Consider the following 21,069-nt stretch of genomic DNA (forward strand, 5'->3'; position numbering starts at 1 on the left):
ATGCTTCCTGGCTGATGTTTTGGTCACTTTTGAATGCTGGCGGTGCTTTCACTCTAGTGGTAGCATGAGATGGAGTCTACAACCCACACAAGTGGCTCAGGTAGTGCAGCTTATCCAGGATGGCACATCAATGCGACCTGTGGCAAGAAGGTTTGCTGTGTCTGTCAGCGTAGTGTCCAGAGCATGGAGGCACTACCAGGAGACAGGCCAGTACATCAGGAGACGTGAAGGAGGCCGTAGGGCAACAACCCAGCAGCAGGACCGCTACCTCCGCCTTTGTGCAAGGAGGAACAGGAGGAGCACTGCCGGAGCCCTGCAAAATGACCTCCAGCAGGCCACAAATGTGCATGTGTCTGCTCAAACGGTCAGAAACAGACTCCATGAGGGTGATATGAGGGCCCAATGTCCACAGGTGGGGGTTGAGCTTACAGCCCAACACCGTGCAGGACGTTTGGCATTTGCCAGAGAACACCAAGATTGGCAAATTCGCCACTGGCGCCCTGTGCTCTTCACAGATGAAAGCAGGTTCACACTGAGCACATGTGACAGACGTGACAGAGTCTGGAGACGCCGTGGAGAACGTTCTGCTGCCTGCAACATCCTCCAGCATGACCGGTTTGGCATTGGGTCAGTAATGGTGTGGGGTGGTGTGCTCGCCAGAGGTAGCCTGACTGCCATTAGGTACCGAGATGAGTTCCTCAGACCCCTTGTGAGACCATATGCTGGTGGGGTTGGCCCTGGGTTCCTCCTAATGCAAGACAATGCTAGACCTCATGTGGCTGGAGTGTGTCAGCAGTTCCTGCAAGACGAAGGCATTGATGTTATGGACTGGCCCGCCCATTTCCCAGACCTGAATCCAATTGAGCACATCTGGGACATCATGTCTCGCTCTATCCACCAACGTCACGTTGCACCACAGACTGTCCAGGAGTTGGCAGATGCTTTAGTCCAGGTCCAGGTCTGGGAGGAGATCCCTCAAGAGACCGTCCGCCACCTCATCAGGAGCATGCACAGGCGTTGTATGGAGGTCATACAGGCACGTGGAGGCCACACACACTACTGAGCCTCATTTTGACTTGTTTTAAGGACATTACATCAAAGTTGGATCAGCCTGTAGTGTGTTTTTCCACTTTAATTTTGAGTGTGACTCCAAATCCAGACCTCCAAGGGTTAAAAAATTTGATTTCCATTTTTTTTTTTGTGTGTGATTTTGTTGTCAGCACATTCAACTATGTAAAGAACAAAGTATTTCAGAAGAATATTTAATTAATTCAGATCTAGGATGTGTTATTTTTGTGTTCCCTTTATTTTTTTGAGCAGTGTATAAACAGTGATGTCACAGTACATGGATAATCTATTCTATGACAAGAGGACACGTATAATATAAACAATGATGCGTGCAAAAAAAAAGTCACCATAGTATAGAAATAAGTATTGTATACAACATAGTGTAAAAAAAAAACAACAACATATAATGATGTGCCATGCAGCTATAATGCACAGAGGATGTCCCAGTACAAGGCAGGTAATCATCGATGTCACGGCAAGTGGGGATAAGAGGAATGCCTCTCGCTACTGCTGACAGTATGAGCAAGTCCCGATGGTGAACGAACTCATACTCTGGAACCTAAGCCCTGCTGACATTGAAGCAAACCCTAACTAAGGGAGCGGGAAATGAGACAGCCAGTACCTTTCACCGTGAAGGGACCAGCGTCTGCCTGAGACCTAGAAGCAAAACATGTACAAAGGGGAGAACAGGAGGACTTAGCTTGAGACGAGCAGGAAGTAGAGGATCCACAAACAACCAGTATAGAACTCCAGAAGGAAAATATCGACCACAAAGTCAGCAGTAAGAGGCGGACTTAAATAGAGCCTCTTAACCTCCCTGACGGTATTCCCGAGCGTGACTCAGGGTTAATTTTCGCTGCCAGGAGCGGTAACCCTGAGTCACGCTCGGGGTAACATTGCAGAGTCCCTTCACCTTCTGCCGGCGCTCTCCAGTGAGAGCGCCGGTGTTCTCACAGATCTCTATAGGTAATGGCTAAATACTATATTCGGGAAGGACCTGCTGACGTCATAGATCACGTGGATCGGAAACAGGAGAGCCGCGCTCTTTTTCTCATGTATCATGGAGCTCGCTAGGGTCAGCAGCGCGGGGAGTGAACTAAAAAACTCCTGCAGCGTTGTAGAAGTACGCGGAACCTACTGATTAAGTAACTTATTTTGTACTGAAACTGTGATGTGCTGTGAGGGATTGTACACCGCGGGGGGCAGCTGCATGGATGCTGTGGGAGGGGGTATCTTGTTGTATGGGGGGGCAGCTGCATGGATGCTGAGGGAGGAGGTATCTTGTATGCCAAAAGTCTATACCGGAAGTGACGCGGCCGCACAGGAATCAGCTGGAGTAGGGTGTGCGCAGCACTGCGCAAGCGCACTTCCACTAGCTTAGGAAAGAATCGTTGCAGCGCCGAGATAGAAGTACTTCGTGCACCACGCGCGAAGGGGTATAGAGATTTTGCAGCACACAATGTTACATCAGATCTCCCTACCCCTGAGTGCGCACGCGCGCACAAATCATCAGTTGCAGTTCATCCTGATTTGATCTGATGATTTGTGCGCGCGTGCGCACTCAGGGGTAGGGAGATCTGATGCAACATTTTGCCCTGCAAAATCTCTATACCCCTAAGTGCACAAGCGCGGTGCACGAAGTACTTCTATCTCAGCGCTGCAACGATTCTTTCCTAAGACAATGGATGTGCGCTTGCGCAGCGCCGCGCACACCCTCCTCCAGCTGATTCCTGTGCGGCCGCGTCACTTCCGGTATAGACTTTTCGCAAGGTATAGAGATCTGGCAGAACACCGGCCGGCATTTGACTTCCTGGTTCTGTTCCCTGCGAGCAGCAGCTGCGCATTGGAGCGGAACTGGGCGGGAAATTCAAATAAATATAAACATAAAAAGTGACAAACACACATAAAAGAGGTTATACATTGTAATCTGAGAGGATTAGTGACAATCGAGCACCATAGTAAAACACAGAATGGGATTGCATTCAGCTTTCTTTACCACCTTCTATCTGCAATAGTCATCACTAACTGCATCTTATGTTTGAGCGGAAGGCCGACTGCGCAGGCAGTTATCAGGAATGAGCCATTTGTTCCTGATTGCCTGCTTGCCAGAGGAGGTGAGAGCTGCATTAACATGTAGCAGTCTTCTCTTCTGTACAGACTCATAGTTTCTGGGCAGCAGATCTCTTTGTGTGCTTTCCACATCCGTATGTCCGTTCCACAAAAGATAGAACATGTCCTATTCCTGGACCATGGAAGTGAATGGGTCTGCAAAAAAAACAAACATGCAACACGTCATCTGTATTTTGCAGCTTTTCATTTTTTGGACCGCAAAATACATACATATACAAAATACATATGGTCATATGAATGCACCCTATTATTTGATTTAAAATCTTCTTCCAGAAACGATTGGTAGGGATTTGGGGCAACATCTAAAACCAACCAGATCTTGGATAATGATGGCGTATAGTGTAGTCCATGTACAACAAACTAATGGGAAATTTTCAATGAAGCAAACATAAGTGAAATTACTAATACTAATCAAAATTCTACTCCATTCTTCTTGTGATAGAACTCCAATATCTTTATGCTGTGTCCCACAGCATGTCTCAGGTGAAAGTATCTGTACAATGGAAAATTACCTAAACCACAATACATTTTTAAATGTGAATATGTTTTCAACCCATTTCTTTCGATAACCTGCCCAACTTTAAAAATCCAAGGCCTGGCCTATGTATACTTTGCAATTTTAAAAATATGTTATGTTGGAAAATTCTTAAAGGGGTTGTCTCACCTTAGACATTGGGGGCATATCGCCAGGATATGCTCCTTATGTCAGATAGGTGCGGGTCCCACCTCAGGGACCGGCACCTATATTTATAACGGAGCCTGCAAAGTGATGGAGGGAGCAGTCCCATTGAAATGAATGGGAAGTTCACCGCACTAATGCAGCCACCGCTCCATTCAATTCTATGGGGCTTGCGGAAATAGCCGAGTGCCTGCTCGGTCATTTTCGGCGCTCCCATAGGAATGAATGGAGGGCGGGCATGCATGCGTGGTGTGCCCTTCTTTACTTTGCAGGCTCCATTCTAAGTATAGGTGTGGGACCCACACCTATCAGACATTGTGGGCATATCCTAGCAATATGCCCTCAATGTCTGAGGAGAGACAACCCCTTTAAAGATATTGCCCATAGCATTTGTCAAAATGCCAGAAACACTCATGTATGCTCAATGTAAGCACACATGACTATATACTGTCCCCCAACTGTGCTAATAAAGGCCCCGACTGCGCTGCTGTCAATGAACTAAATATACTCACTTGTCATCCTCCATGTCCATGGGTTTTTTAAGTCATACCTGTCCTTAGGCCACATGACCGATGAACGGGCCTTATCTAAGCTGCGAGCAGGCTCATCCTTATCAATCAGCTTATCGGTGGGGGTCCCAGGTGTCAGAACCCCAACTATCAGATATTGATGACCTAGCCAGAGGATAGGTCATCAGTTAAAAAAGTCAGAGAGCCCCTTTAGGGAAGTGACCAGAGGAAGACTGCCAGGGTCAAGAGGAGGAAGAATATCCAAGTTTCGTAAAAAAAATATCAGTAATCTTGGGAAGTGCGACTGTGATATTACCAAAATATAGAATAATATCTGCTTCAAGAGAATTTGTGTTCCTTACCCTGATCATATATGAAGCTATGAACATCCCTAGTACCTATAATCATCAGAGGCTTAATTGCCATGGCGAACAAAAGAGGTGATGAAGGGCAACCCCGATGGGTCCCACTATGCAGATTAAAAGATGGGGGTATCTCCTTATTTATAGTCACCTAGCACCAAAGCCAAACCTACCCAGCACTTGCCAAAGGTATTTCCACTCTATTGTGCTTTGGAGGCATGTAATATTATCATTACAAGGGGCCAGTTGATCACGTGAAAATGTAAGAAAAGATGCCTTAAATTATCACTTACACTTTTCCCTGGCATGAACCCACATTGGACGTTATGAACTACAAAATCACAGGGGTTGTCCCATCTTACAGTTTCCATGGCGAGATGGAACCAAGCTCCGGTTCTAGGTAGCCAGATGTACAGAAACCTGTGCGGGCTGCCACTCCACTGTTTCCGTAACTCCCTTTGTAGTGAATGGGAGCAACGTGCTCAACAAGCTCTGATGCTTCTGTAAGTTTGTCTTCTGTGTGCTTTCCGCATCCGTGTGTCCGTTGTGATTGAACATGTCCTACTCTTGGCCACAAATGTGAACCATGGACCCAATAGCCAGCCAATATATTATTTTTACATTGCTATTGTAAACTTTGGCGCGTTTTAGGCGCAATGTTTGTTTCAAATGTTGATTCAAGGTAAGTGCAATGATCAGCTTGCCTGCATTCAGGAAATACATAGATTTTAAGGGTGCACTTAGTTTTCAAAATCCTTGTATTTTATAGGTTGCTCTTATTCCAGCTTAAAACCAGATTTTTGGTCTTTCCAGTTCTGGAGATTTTATGAAGATATATGCATGTCAATTTAGGCTTAGGTGGTATGTAGGAACACTGCACGTTTAACTTTTATTTTTAGGAGTCGTGGTGCATATTACTTACTGGTTAGTTCACACTTTTATGTATTTTTTAATGAAAAAGTGCACTTTTATGCAAAATTGCATGAAGTTCCCTGTATGTCTAAAGTACTGAGTAGGATTTTGACAATGTGCAAGGTGTACAGGGAGTGCAGAATTATTAGGCAAGTTGTATTTTTGAGGATTAATTTTATTATTGAACAACAACCATGTTCTCAATGAACCCAAAAAACTCATTAATATCAAAGCTGAATATTTTTGGAAGTAGTTTTTAGTTTGTTTTTAGTTTTAGCTATTTTAGGGGGATATCTGTGTGTGCAGGTGACTATTACTGTGCATAATTATTAGGCAACTTAACAAAAAACAAATATATACCCATTTAAATTATTTATTTTTACCAGTGAAACCAATATAACATCTCAACATTCACAAATATACATTTCTGACATTCAAAAACAAAACAAAAACAAATCAGTGACCAATATAGCCACCTTTCTTTGCAAGGACACTCAAAAGCCTGCCATCCATGGATTCTGTCAGTGTTTTGATCTGTTCACCATCAACATTGCGTGCAGCAGCAACCACAGCCTCTCAGACACTGTTCAGAGAGGTGTACTGTTTTCCCTCCTTGTAAATCTCACATTTGATGATGGACCACAGGTTCTCAATGGGGTTCAGATCAGGTGAACAAGGAGGCCATGTCATTAGATTTTCTTCTTTTATACCCTTTCTTGCCAGCCACGCTGTGGAGTACTTGGACGCGTGTGATGGAACATTGTCCTGCATGAAAATCATGTTTTTCTTGAAGGATGCAGACTTCTTCCTGTACCACTGCTTGAAGAAGGTGTCTTCCAGAAACTGGCAGTAGGACTGGGAGTTGAGCTTGACTCCATCCTCAACCCGAAAAGGCCCCACAAGCTCATCTTTGATGATACCAGCCCAAACCAGTACTCCACCTCCACCTTGCTGGTGTCTGAGTCGGACTGGAGCTCTCTGCCCTTTACCAATCCAGCCACGGGCCCATCCATCTGGCCCATCAAGACTCACTCTCATTTCATCAGTCCATAAAACCTTAGAAAAATCAGTCTTGAGATATTTCTTGGCCCAGTCTTGACGTTTCAGCTTGTGTGTCTTGTTCAGTGGTGGTCGTCTTTCAGCCTTTCTTACCTTGGCCATGTCTCTGAGTATTGCACACCTTGTGCTTTTGGGCACTCCAGTGATGTTGCAGCTCTGAAATATGGTCAAACTGGTGGCAAGTGGCATCTTGGCAGCTGCACGCTTGACTTTTCTCAGTTCATGGGCAGTTATTTTGCGCCTTGGTTTTTCCACACGCTTCTTGCGACCCTGTTGACTATTTTGAATGAAACGCTTGATTGTTCGATGATCACGCTTGAGAAGCTTTGCAATTTTAAGAGTGCTGCATCCCTCTGCAAGATATCTCACTATTTTTGACTTTTCTGAGCCTGTCAAGTCCTTCTTTTGACCCATTTTGCCAAAGGAAAGGAAGTTGCCTAATAATTATGCACACCTAATATAGGGTGTTGATGTCATTAGACCACACCCCTTCTCATTACAGAGATGCACATCACCTAATATGCTTAATTGGTAGTAGGCTTTCGAGCCTATACAGCTTGGAGTAAGACAACATGCATAAAGAGGATGATGTGGTCAAAATACTCATTTGCCTAATAATTCTGCACTCCCTGTATACTTTGAGAAAATATATACATATGCGAGTTTAGAGCAATTTTTTATTTTGTAATTTAGGTTTTATTTGTACATGTGAAAAGTGCATATGGTTAGCAGAGGGACAAGATATCTAGAAACCCCAAGCAGTATAAGGGTTAACTATACCTTAATGCTTTTAAACTGGTCAAACATATTTTTTTTCTCCAAACAGAATCCAAAAAATTACGGGCCAAACCTTTTAGTAAGAATGAATTGATAGACATGGTCCAGTTTTTGGATGAACAGGGATACGAACAAACAACAGCGGGCCATGTACATCAGAAGAAGACCGGAGTCCTGAATCAGCTGTCTAATCTGCTGTACGAAAAATATGGAACCATGCACAGCAAGCGGCAGATCCAGAAGCGTTATTCTGACCTGAAGACAAGGGAACAATGGCGCCTTGCCTCAATTAGGAGGAAAATACTTAGGGGTATATTGATTGCTAATAAGTGTGTTAAATCCATGTAATTCATATTTTATTTATTATTCTTTTAATTATTTTTTTTTTTACATTTTTCTGAAGCAGTCTTGTAGAAATTCTGCTGGAAAGACAGGGGTTAACTTTCTACTGATGGCTTTCATTGTCAGCTGCAGACAAGAGCAGTGGAGGGAGGTTCCTGCTGCATTAAAATGTCTATAGGGTGTAAGGATCAGGAGGGGAAATGACTGATCTCCATAGATACACAGATTCCCTCGACCTCCCGCCCTCCTGTTCCAGGTATAGAAAGAATGAATGTTGAGAACTTGGCTTCACTGTCCATCTGTAGGCAGCGCCCACCACACCAGGCCGATTGGGGGAGCTGTATATATACATAATGTCTGAGATGGGAATATATCTTTTAAAGGGAATATGTCACCAAATATTTGTTATGCCAGTTAATAGCAGATTGCAACACACATCCTTTTTTTCTAATCTGTTATTATTTTCTGATTACAGAATTTGTTTTATCTATTTCTTGAACATGATTATGGGGGCGTCCATCTTGCCTGAGCTGTTGTTAACATAGCATTTAGAAATCATTTAAAGAATTGATTTACAGCAGCCACGTGGGCCATTGGAACAGTGGACAGCAGCTGACCTCACTGACTTCTGTGGGAGAGTTTTCTAGGCATGTAATGTGACCATCCACTATTGTGTATGGTGGTTCTTGTGTTATCTTATACACAGAGGTGCTATCTGTCATTCTAAACTTGCCAATAATGATAAGGAGATAACTGCAGTAAAGTGATCTGTGCAGACCGAGAAGAGGCGCCTATGTTATGTTTTTTTTATTTTTATTTTTTATATCTTTTTATTAAAGGATCAACATAGAGTACATCAAATTGTTCGAACATATGTGGAATATCATATACAGAAAGGCCACATAGAAGGCCATACAATGGTCGATCATTTTGACATAGAAAAAAGCCTACCATGGCAAAAGATATGAGTTTATGCACCAGCAGATTGTACCAGCTTGTATCTCCTTTTTTTTTTTTTTTTTAAACAACTATTCGTCCCTGGAGACGCCCTTTTCCCTCCCAATCCCAACTCTATCATTAACAATGGAAATTATATATTCACTTTAACCTGTCAATATAAGGAATGATGTCGTCATTCTGCCGTCATTAATCATCTCGCCGCCCCCTGGCATCCTCCACTTCCAGTTTGCCCAAATTCCCTCTCAGCCAAGCCTCAAGATACCATTTTGTTTGTGTAAATGGAGCCATCACCTCCCTTATCTCCAGTGTAGTCAGAGATTTCTCAATAAATTTCCTCAATTTTTTGACAAACTTGCCTACTGATTTTTCTTTATACCTTTCCATTTCCAGTCATTCCATGAGCAGCATATGCTTCATGATTCCTATTACTTCATCCCATACTGGGACGTCCTTTTGAAGCCAGTGTCTCAGGATGGCTTTCTTGATCGACATGAGCATTATGTGTATTCCTTTAATAGATACCCCATTGCCTTCTTCACACGCCTGATCTACTGGGATAAATTGAAGAAGACATTGTTGTGGGTTAAGAACTATATCTACTCCCCAGACTGCTGCTATGTAATCTTTCGCCTGAGACCACAAAGTTCCATAAAGCATGTAATAAATTAGCTTTTGGCAGTGAGCACTTGGGGCACTGTCTCAGATAGTGGGGCGGTGCATTCCTTAATGACAAGTCAAAGGCGTAAGGGGCCTTGTGTATAATTCTTAGCTGCGTCTCCCGCCACTGTTCGTTATATATCGCCCTTCTTATCATCTCAAAGCCGTCCCTAATATTTTTTGTGAGGTTCGGGACCTTTATTTCTTGTTCCCAAGATGAGAAAGCCCTCTCGACCACACCTATGGTTTGTGTACTGTGTAACTTGCGATATAGTTCCAACAAGGAGAGCAGGGAGTCATTGGTACCTATAAGAGCGTCGAACCATGTCAACCTATCCACCTCTCCTAACGTTTCTGACTGGGCTTTACAATAGGAACGTAGTTGGAGGAAAGGAAGAAAATGGGGGGGTTGTCAGATTATATTTGGCCCTGCACTCTTCCCAAGTTAGTAGTTTCAGCTTTGAATTGTCCAGGATGTCCCGTCGTTTTTTGATTCCCTTCTTTTTCCAAACCTTGTACATCTTGTTATCCTTGCCCTGTGGGAAAGCTGGTAATGACCATAATGGCATGTAATGCGATACATAGATTGGGAGTTTTATATCTTGCGGACCGCCTTCCATGCCATAATGGTGTCTCTTAACAAAACCGAATGTTTGATGTGAGGCGGGATATCTTTTAACCTATTATGTAGGATCGCTTTCAAGTCCCATGGCCTGGCCAATTCCTGTTCTATGCGATCGGCTGTAAAGTGTGAGGTGCCCCATATCCAATCCTTTACATGCCTGATTAGGGCCGCCAGGTTGTAGTGACGTATATTGGGCAATTGTAGACCACCTTCCCACCTCAACATTGTTAACTTTTCAAAGGCTATCCTGGGTCTTTTTCTCCGCCACAGGAAATTAACAAATGCAGACTGTAGCCTGCTAACATCTGCATGTTTTAATATTAGCGGTATAGTATGAATGGGATAGAGGAGTCTGGAGAAGCTTGTCATTTTCAACAGATGGGCTCTCCCGTGCAGGGACAAAGGCAAATCTTTCCACTTGTCCAATTCCCCTATGATTTTATGAATCAAGGGCGGGTAGTTTAACAAATACAGGGACGTGGGGGCTCTCCCTATCTTAAAGGGATTCTGTGATCAGAATTTAGGCCTATGACCTAAACATATGGCGATGTCCCTAGTAATACACTGAATCCTAAAGTGACTTTATCAAATGTGCCTGTGACTCTATAATCATAAAAAACAGGTTTATATGACCTGTCACTCACTTCAAAATGTGTCCAAGGGGTCGTCTCATGGTGCAGGGTGCCCGGCTGCAGCCATCTTGTTTAGGTGCCCAGCGCCACCTTGTGAAGTGAAATCGCCGCCCTCCCTTTCATTAGATACGCCTACCTCAGTTCATTGCCGCCTCTCTAACGTCCGCTCGCTTCAGCCAGATCCCGCACTTGCGCACTAGGTATAACCTGATGCGCCCGTGCGGACTACTGGCAGCGGCCTCGTTTAGCGAAGTGCGCATGCGCCGGCCGGCGCACTTCGCTCGAACCTGCGGGATCTGGCTGAAGCGAGCGGATGTTAGAGAGGCGGCGATGAACTGAGGTAGGTGGATCTAATGAAAGGGAGGGCGGCGATTTCACTTCACAAGGCGGCGCTGGGCACCTAAACGAGATGGCTGCAGCCGGGCCCCCTGCATCATGAAACGACCCCTTGGACACATTTTGAAGTGAGTGACAGGTGATATAAACCTGTTTTTTATGATTATAGAGCCACAGGCGCATTTGATAAAGTCACTTTAGGATTCAGTGTATTACTAGGGACATCGCCATATGTTTATGTTATAGTCCTAAATTCTGATGACAGAATCCCTTTAATTCCCAAATAGGTGATATAATCCTGTCGGATTTCAACCTGTAAAAGTTGATTGAAATCTGTTTTATTGTTCCGAAGGAACAGAATCTTACTTTTGGATATGTTCACTTTATAACCTATTGCACTCCCATAAAACAGGAGGGAGTCTAGGATTCCGTTGAGTTGAGTTGTGTTTTTGGGTATCGGGAAAAGATTAGAAGGTCATCAGCGAAACAAGTTAGTTTTATTTCTTGAATTCCTATTTTAATCCCTTCAAATAGGGGGGGATTGTATTAGAAATTGGGCTAGAGGTTCCAGGGCTAGATTAAATAATAGGGATAAGGGGCACCCTTGCCTCGTGCCTTTTCGCAATGGTATCCTAGTTGATAAGAAGCCCAGAACGTAAACCTGGGCATAGGGTTTATCATAGAGCACTCCAAGTTTCCCGTGATTCCCATAATGTCTAAGACCTCATCTAGCCAGGCCCAATTGATGTTATCGAAGGCCTTTTCGGCGTCTACTGCCAAAAAAGCCGGATTGTCAGCATTTCCCCCTGCCTTGAGTACATCTAAGGCCGCCAACACTTTTCTGATATTTGAGACTGCCGACCGACCCTTCATGAAGCCCACTTGGTGGGACCCTATTAGATCGGGCATGACCTCCGCCAATCTATTGGCTAAGATTTTAGATAATAATTTGATATCCTGGTTTATAAGGGAAATTGGGCTGTATGACCCTGGTTGGGATAGATCTTTTCCTTGCTTTGGGAGTACTTTTATATAGGCCATTGTCCCTGAGGGGGGTAATCCCTCCCCTCGCAAAATCGAGTTAAACAAAGATGTCAGGGTAGGGGTTACTTCTCCTTGCAGCCGCTTGTAAAATTCCGCCGGGAACCCATCTGGGCCCGGCGCCTTGCCATCCGAGAGACGTTTTATGGTGTCCCGCACTTCCTCTTCCCCTATCTTCTTGTTCACTAAGTGTAGTGATTCCGGGGTGATGGTCGGTAGGTTAACTTTTCTCAGGAGGTCTCTAGCCCTCTCTCTTTCATAGGGATCTTGCGAATATAGGGACCTAAAATAACTGCCCAGAATTTCTATGATGTCTTTTGGCTGGGTACAAAGTACACCTTTATCATCTCTTAGCGGCTGGAGATGGGTTGTTTTATTATATGGTCTGGACAGATTGGCCAATAATTTGCCCGCTTTATTACCGTGCCTGAACAGATCAGCCTTTTTATAGACCCCTTGCCATTTCTCCTTGCTTTCTAGATAAAAGTCAAAATTATGTTTTACCGTCACCCAGAGCACTTTATGAGTGTCCGACGGATCTCGGACGAAATTTGTATAAGCTTCCCTTAACGCCATAACCGCCTCTTCGTACTTTTGTTGTGCATCCTTTTTCTTTCCCACTGTGTAAGCAATAATCCTCCCCCTCACCACCGCCTTTGCCGTGTCCCAAAATATTTTGGGGTTGTGCTTGTGAGATTCGTTCTCCTAGGAGAACTCCCACCACCATCCTCGCAGTGTGTTCGCGAAGTCCTCATCTCTTAGCAGATGGTGAGGCATTCTCCATATGAAGTCCGAACCTTTTGGACCTCCATCCCTCAGCTCAAGTACAACCGGGGCATGGTCCGATATGACTAAATCCGAAATTACTATACCTTCACTTTCTGAAGGAGATTAGCCGAGGCCATAAAGTAGTCTAGTCTGGACCACGAGGCCTGGGCGTGAGCGAAATGCGTAAATTCCCTATCTGCTGGGTGGTAGTACCTCCACACGTCAGTCAGTCCAGTTATGTCAAGGAAATGTGTGAGGATATGAGGGCCTCTCGGATTCGAAAGCAATTTGGGTTTTAGTTGATGTCTGTGTTCCCGGTCGTCTTGAACCCTATTACAGTCCCCTGCTAGAAGTAAAGGTCCTGTCCCCTCCTGTAGTAAATTAGTTTCAAGAGTACGGTAGAAGTTAAACTGGGCCGTGTTTGGTGCATAGATGTTATAAATCGTAAGGGGCCCTGATGGAGTATCCAGAACCATTTTCAACCGCCTTCCTTCCTTGTCTGAGAGAGTGGATCTCACCTCTGCCCTTAAATGCTTGTGTAACAGTGTGATTACTCCCGCCTTTCTCCCTTGGGAGGGCGAGCCATATACCTGCCCTACCTATAGTTTGCGGAGTCTCCCAAAGTCTTGTTCCTCTAGATGAGTCTCCTGGAGGAGGGCCACATCAGCTTTACGCTTCTGAAAATGTCTCAATACGGACATGCGCTTATATTGGGAGTGCAATCCCTTTACATTCCATGTGACTATCTTCATGATATTTTTGTCATGCGACCCACTCCAGGAGACCCATCCCGAACCCAAAGGCCCCAGGCTGTTAAGAGTGCTCGACTAAACATTCCTCTCACCCTGGACAAAATTTGTGGTATACCATTTCCATAACCCACCCATTTCCCCTCCAAATAACCAAAACCCCAACTTTTAAAACAAAATGAAGAAGTTGCTTCTCCGGACTTCACTTTTTTTGCGCAATGGTGAACGTACTGAACCGTACATCTCATCGTACACAGTTTTAAATCCAACATCCCTTCTACTCCTTTCCCTCCCGTGCCATATAAGTAAGAGCAAAACTCAGAGACAAAAAGTCTCCAATACGAGAACCTTCTACCCCCCTTTATTCAGGTATTTTTTTTTCTATATTTTTTTTTATATCTCCTTAATCCCCATGAGGGAACTAGTTTTAGCCAGAAGTCCCCCTGGGCCACCATTAGTTATAGAAAGACTAAGGTTACAACGTGCCCCAAAACATCTCATGTGAGTCCTCAGTGCTTGAAATAAGCGTTTCAGTCCCAATCTGATCCTTCATTCGGTCTCGCTGACGTCGTGTTGGCCTCAACGCTGTGTCTTGGGGATCCGCGACGTCCTACAAGCTTGTCACGTCTTCCTCTCCCAGTCGAAGAAACCCGTCGTGGTTGAGAGGCTTGGGTTACGTAAGAGTCAGTCAAGATCCAGTGCCTCCGCTGCCTCCTTCGGGGTGAGAAAAGTTTCCACTGTGCCATCCGGTTGGAAGACTCGCAGTGTGGCTGGATAAATCAGGGCAAACCGTGTCCTCTTCTGGACCAAGGAGGTGCAAATGGTCAAGAATGCTCTCCGCCGCCTTGGGACATCCGCGGAATAATCGCTGAACAACAGCAACTTGTTATTGTTAACCAGCAGCGGCTGAGTGGATTTCTTATAAGCGTTCAAGATAGCTTCTTTCGCCGCATAGTTTAGGTATTTCACAATAACAGACCGCGGCCTGGGAGAGCCCAGTGATTGGTCGTGCTGAGCCGGAGGCCCCAACCTGTGCGCTCTTTCAACAGTGAATTTTCCCTGTAGACTCAAGGCTTGTGGTATGTCCTGAGCACATAGCTTAGCTAGCTGGCCTGGAGCGACTGATTCAGATAAGCCCACTATCCGCAGGTTGTTCCTCCTGGAACGATTTTCTAGGTCATCGACCTTGTCCCTCAGGACTTTATTGGCCTGTAGTATGTCCCTGATCTGTGTATGGGCCTTTTCCATTTCTTCCTCCACCGTAACCACTCTGGTCTCCAAATCAGTTATCTGAGCCGTATGCTGCTGTACTTCTGATTGAAGTTGTTTCAGTGCAGAAGAAACTGTGGCTTCTAATGTGGCCTTTATATCCGGCGCTAATAGTTTGGCGACCTCTATCGCCATGTTTCTGCATGAGATCGGGAGGGTTACATCGGCTGACAGGGAGCCCTCTTCCTCCATCTGGACTGCAGCCTCCGGCTCTATGCGGTTTTGTGGGGGCTGAGATGCCGACCTTGTTTGCCGGCTAGCTCTGTCTGTCGCGGCCGCCATCTTGCCTCGCTGTCTCCTCTCTGTGTGGTGCAGGGGCGCAGGTTCGGGTGTCTGGGAGCCGCTGCGTAAGAGAAATCTCTCCATGCGGGTTCCCCGGCTGTGGTGGTAAGTGCCGGGTTAGGTGGAATTCACCCAGACGTGCGGGCTCCCTGATTAGCGGGCTGAAGGGACCGGAGCTTCTCCCGCTCACGTCCTTACATTGAGCGTGCCGGAACCGCAAGTAGGATGTTATGTTTTTTGTTTACATATAAATATTGACATAGAAAATTAAAAATGACATAATCAAAAATTTATTACAAATGAGTTTAACATGAAAACGTCAACATTCCCTTTAAGGGTTGAATTGCTGCAATAGTTTTTTTCTTTTTCATTCTTTGTATTTTCTATGTTCAGCTAGCAGAAGTTTAAAATGTCCTGTAGCCCCAGCAGTAAAAAAGGTTAAATATATTGTAATGCTTTAAAATTGGTCACACCTCATCCCTTTACTCTCTCCAAATAGAATCAAAAAAAGTTACAGTCCAAACCTTTTAGTAAGGGTACATTCACACGACCTTATGTATTTTGAGGTCCGTGTTGCATCCATTTTTATTTTCAGACCCATTGTAACAATACCTGTTTTTGTCTGCAAAACGGACAAGAATAGGACATGTTCTATCTTTTTTTACAGGAATGCGGAAGGGATATTTGGATGCAGACAACACACAGTTTGCTGTCCAAATTTTTTGCGGCCCCATTGAAATAAATGGGTCCATATCCTATCGGGAAATAATGCGGATCAGATGTGGACCAAAAATACAGTTGTGTGAATGGGACCTAAGAATGAATTAATACAAACCGGATTCCAAAAAAGTTGGGACACTATACAAATCGTGAATAAAAACTGAATGCAATGATGTGGAGGTGCCAACTTCTAATATTTTATTCAGAATAGAACATAAATCACGGAACAAAAGTGTAAACTGAGAAAATGTACCATTTTAAGGGAAAAATATGTTGAATCAGAATTTCATGGTGTCAACAAATCCCCAAAAAGTTGGGACAAGGCCATTTTCACCACTGTGTGGCATCTCCCCTTCTTCTTACAACACTCAACAGACGTCTGGGGACCGAGGAGACCAGTTTCTCAAGTTTAGAAATAGGAATGCTCTCCCATTCTTGTCTAATACAGGCCTCTAACTGTTCAATCGTCTTGGGCCTTCTTTGTTGCACCTTCCTCTTTATGATGCGCCAAATGTTCTCTATAGGTGAAAGATCTGGACTGCAGACTGGCCATTTCAGTACCCGGATCCTTCTCCTACGCAGCCATGATGTTGTTATTGATGCAGAATGTGGTCTGGCATTATCTTGTTGAAAAATGCAGGGTCTTCCCTGAAAGAGATGACGTCTGGATGGGAGCATATGTTGTTCTAGAACCAGAATATATTTTTCTGCATTGATGGTGCCTTTCCAGACATGCAAGCTGCCCATGCCACACGCACTCATGCAACCCCATACCATCAGAGATGCAGGCTTCTGAACTGAGCGTTGATAACAACTTGGGTTGTCCTTGTCCTCTTTGGTCCGGATGACATGGCGTCCCAGATTTCCAAAAAGAACTTTGAATCGTGACTCGTCTGACCACAGAACAGTCTTCCATTTTGCCACACTCCATTTTAAATGATCCCTGGCCCAGTGAAAACACCTGAGCTTGTGGATCTTGCTTAGAAATGGCTTCTTCTTTGCACTGTAGAGTTTCAGCTGGCAACGGCGGATGGCACGGTGGATTGTGTTCACTGACAATGGTTTCTGGAAGTATTCCTGAGCCCATTCTGTGATTTCCTTTACAGTAGCATTCCTGTTTGTGGTGCAGTGTTGTTTAAGGGCCCGGAGATAACGGGCATCCAGTATGGTTTTACGGCCTTGACCCTTACGCACAGAGATTGTTCCAGATTCTCTGAATCTTCGGATGATGTTATGCACAGTTGATGATGATAGATGCAAAGTCTTTGCAATTTTTCGCTGGGTAACACCTTTCTGATATTGCTCCACTATCTTTCTGCGCAACATTGTGGGAATTGGTGATCCTCTACCCATCTTGGCTTCTGAGAGACACTGCCACTCTGAGAAGCTCTTTTTATACCCAATCATGTTGCCAATTGACCTAATTAGTGTTAATTGATCTTCCAGCTCTTCGTTATGCTCAAATTTACTTTTTCCAGCCTCTTATTGCTACTTGTCCCAACTTTTTGGGGATTTGTTGACACCGTGAAAATTGGAATCAACGTATTTTTCCTTTAAAATGATACATTTACTCAGATTAAACCTTTGATCTGTCATCTACGTTCTATTACAAATAAAATATGGACATTTGCCATCTCCACATCATTGCATTCAGTTTTTATTCACAATTTGTTTAGTGTCCCAACTTCTTTGGAATCTGGTTTGTAGATATAGTTCAGTTTTTCAATGAGCTGAGATACGGTTCCTTTGAAATGACTGTCCCTCCATGTCATTTCTTTCCTGCACATGCTCACTGGCTCTCTTCCCAGCAGAAAGCTGATCTGCAGTGAACAGGGATCATTATACAGAGAACTGACTGTGTGGGGGAATGAACATGTGTGACCTGCAGGACTCGGCTCAGTAGATGGACGTGTACATTGCTATACACATTGAAAAATCTGTCTACTTTTTAAATTACATTTTTTTTTACACTTTTTAGTGAAGATGTTGACAAGTGAATCAGAAATGCTTCCTGCTGCACCTACTGAGGACAACGCAGATACAGAGAGCAGGACCATTAAGACAGGCACTATCGCTTCAAAGGTACAGCACAATCTTCTCAGTAGTCAGTTTTCCTTTTGTTTTCCTCATACAGGTCTGTATCATTAATGCATCAGAATTGTGTCTATATGTGTGGCCTTAATAATTGTTAAAATAGTGGATTTATCAAAATTATGGGGACACTTCTGTCAGAAAAGGGACTCAATTCTTGGGAACCAATTTTAAGAATTATTGGCTTTTATTTCAGCAATATGATGCTGTAAAAATTAAATTAACATAGTAACATAGGGGGAGATTTATCAAACTGTCTCATGGCAACCAATCAGATTACACCTTTCATTTTCCAAAAGACCTGTGAAAAATGAAAGGTGGAATCTGATTGGTTGCTATGGGGAACTAAGCCAGTTCTACTTTACACCAGTTTGATAAATCTCCCCCATAGTTTGTAAAGCTGAAAGAAGACATACGTCTATTCAGTTTTAAGTTGATACAGAGGAAGGTAAAAAAAAATAAACATGAAGTAGAAGCCAATTTTCCTCATTTTAGGGGAAAAAATTCCTTCCCAACTCCAACCAGGCAGTCAGAATAACTCTCTGCATCAATAACCTCTCCAGAAATCGAATAACTATAACCTGTAATATTATTACACTCCAGTCAGCAAACAGAGATAAAATTCCTATATAAATAACAAACCCATTGTTAGTTTACTGCTACTGCGAGGGAAATATGTTATCTACTAGTATAAGTAGTGATTGTCCTAGTCTTATGACGGAAAATATAGATTTTATAAAGACGGGAGGCGAGTATCATTGCATTAACCTTCTTTAATGCTCAAATAGCAATATTAATATACAAATATAATAGGACACTTTAAAAGAGAAAAAAAAAATGTATGTGTACATATCAGATTCTGCATAGCAACAGATATTCAAATGAGTAGCTGAGGCATCCAATCACGGTTTGATCCTTAGGCTATATAAACTTCTGTGCTGCGTAGCTCCACCTCTTTCGACAAGCGAATCAGAAAGAACACAAAAACTTGGAGATAATAATCCAATTGAGGAGAACTTTATGAACTGGAAACCATGAAATGAGAAAATACGATCGGTAGATCATAGGAAATAAACAGGAATCTCCTTTGAAATATAAATCTTTAGTATCCTGTAATGATAGAAAAAAGTGTAGGGTGGGGTAATTGGGAGGGATGATACTCGCCTCCCGACTTTATAAAAATCAATATTTTCCGTCATAAGACTAAGAAAATCACTAATTTTATGGCAGACGGGAGGCTCGCATCATTGCAATTTTAAAGCTACAAGACAATATATAAGACAAGTTAAATATTATTATGATATCACCGACATAGAAATGTGACATTGAGGTCTATAATAGAAAGTTTTAAAAGTACTGTCAGACGACCAGTCTGCTGTCTTAAGTATTTCGGTTAAAGAACCTCCTCATTGGGCTGCTTTAATTGTCATTGCGCTCCGAGTAGAGTGGGTGCCAAATATAGAAGTGTCAATGCCAGCCAGTGACATGGTTTGTTTAACCCATTTGGCCAGAGTGGCTGAGGATACTGGCAAATAAGGGTGGCAAAATGAAATCAGGAGTTGAAAAGAAGAACGGTAAGGTTCAGTCATTAGTTCGTAAGCTTTCAGACATCTGACTACACATCATTTTGGTTGAAGAGGAAAAGCTGGGTAAAAAATTGAGTGAAGACCAGTTTTGGTACGGCGAGAAATGGAAAAAAGAACTCCTTGCGGTGAGTATTGTCTATGTGATATATCTAATACCCGAATATCGGACATTCGTTTAAAAGATATAAGACATAAAAGGACAGTCAGTTTAAAAGAAAGAAATTTGAGAGAAAAATCGTTATTATCATCCCAAGATGAAATAAAGTTAAGTAAAACAGACACATCCCATGTAGTCTGATATCTGGGCAAAAGAGGTCTTTTGAAACGAATACCCTTCATGAGACAGCATATTAATGGGTGTTTACCCACAGGGATAGAATCAATGGGTAAGTGGGTAGAAGAGATGGCTGAACGATAAACGTTTATCGTTCGATAAGCTTTGCCGTATTCAAAAGACTCAGAAAGGAAATTTAAGACGTGGGATAAAGCGGCAGATATGGGATCCAGATGCTGTTGTGAGCACCAATAAACCCAAATTTTCCAGGCTGATCTGTAAGCAGATCTGGTACCTGGAGCCCAAGCTTCTGTGAGGAGATCTTTAGCGGATTGTGAAAGTTCTGAACTACTGTAGATGTTGTTGGCCGGATATCAACCAAACCACTAGAGAAAGAAAACCCGATAGAAGGAGAGGGTGGTAATTCCCCGATGGGTCTGTAAGAGTGAATTGGTGGGATGGAAGGATCCTCGGAATGTCTATCGTCATTCCCAGTAATTAAGGAAACCATGATTGAGTGGTCCACCACGGAGTAATGAGAGCCACTGTAGCCTCCTGGTGTAGGACCTGAAGAAGAACTCTCGGTATGAGAGAAAAAGGAGGGAAAGCATACAGAATTCCTTGAGGCCATGATTGACGAAATGCATCCTCCCCCAGAGTGTCCGGATCCGGACGCCAACTGAAGAAATTAGGGATCTGGCAATTGAGTCGGAACGCAAATATCTATTTGGAGAGGGCCCCAAAGAGCGTCTATCTCTTTGAAAATCAGTGAATCTAATCTCCAATCGCTGGAGTCGGATAGATAACGGGATTTCCAATCCGCCACTGAATTGGAAATTCCTGGAATATATTCTGCCCTCAGGACAATGTTTTTGTCCAAACAAAAATGCCAAAAGTCTCCGCTATCATTTTGGATTTGGGACCCCCCAGATGGTTGATGTATTGAACCGCCGATATGTTGTCCAATCTGAGAAGAACACAACAGTTGGATTTGTGTTTTGTGAAACTCTCCAAGGCGAAAGAGCTGGCTAAAAGCTCTAGGCAATTGATATGGAGTGAAGATTCAGTTTCTGATCATCTCCCTCCTGTAGATAATGGGCCGTAACGAGCACCCCAGCCGAGAAGACTCGCATCCGATTCTATCACTAAGTCTGGATTGGAAGCGAAAATCGCTTTCCCGTTCCATTCTTGAACATGATGGAGCCACCAAGTTAATTCTTACTTGGCGTCTGCAGATAACG

General features: G+C 43.6%; 1 protein-coding gene across 1 annotated transcript in view; it reads left to right on the forward strand.

The window, feature by feature from the left end:
• LOC121005607 overlaps positions 1–21,069 on the forward strand; it is a 99,347-nt gene that overhangs the window by 70,543 nt on the left and 7,735 nt on the right. Inside the window, exons 12-13 of the mRNA XM_040438382.1 lie at positions 7,546–7,806; positions 17,856–17,959. Coding sequence (XP_040294316.1) covers positions 7,546–7,806; positions 17,856–17,959 — 365 coding nt within the window. The remainder of the gene's footprint in view (positions 1–7,545; positions 7,807–17,855; positions 17,960–21,069) is intronic.

The sequence above is a fragment of the Bufo bufo genome, chromosome 6 (genome assembly GCF_905171765.1).
Source record: "Bufo bufo chromosome 6, aBufBuf1.1, whole genome shotgun sequence".
Taxonomy (NCBI): Eukaryota; Metazoa; Chordata; class Amphibia; order Anura; family Bufonidae; genus Bufo; species Bufo bufo.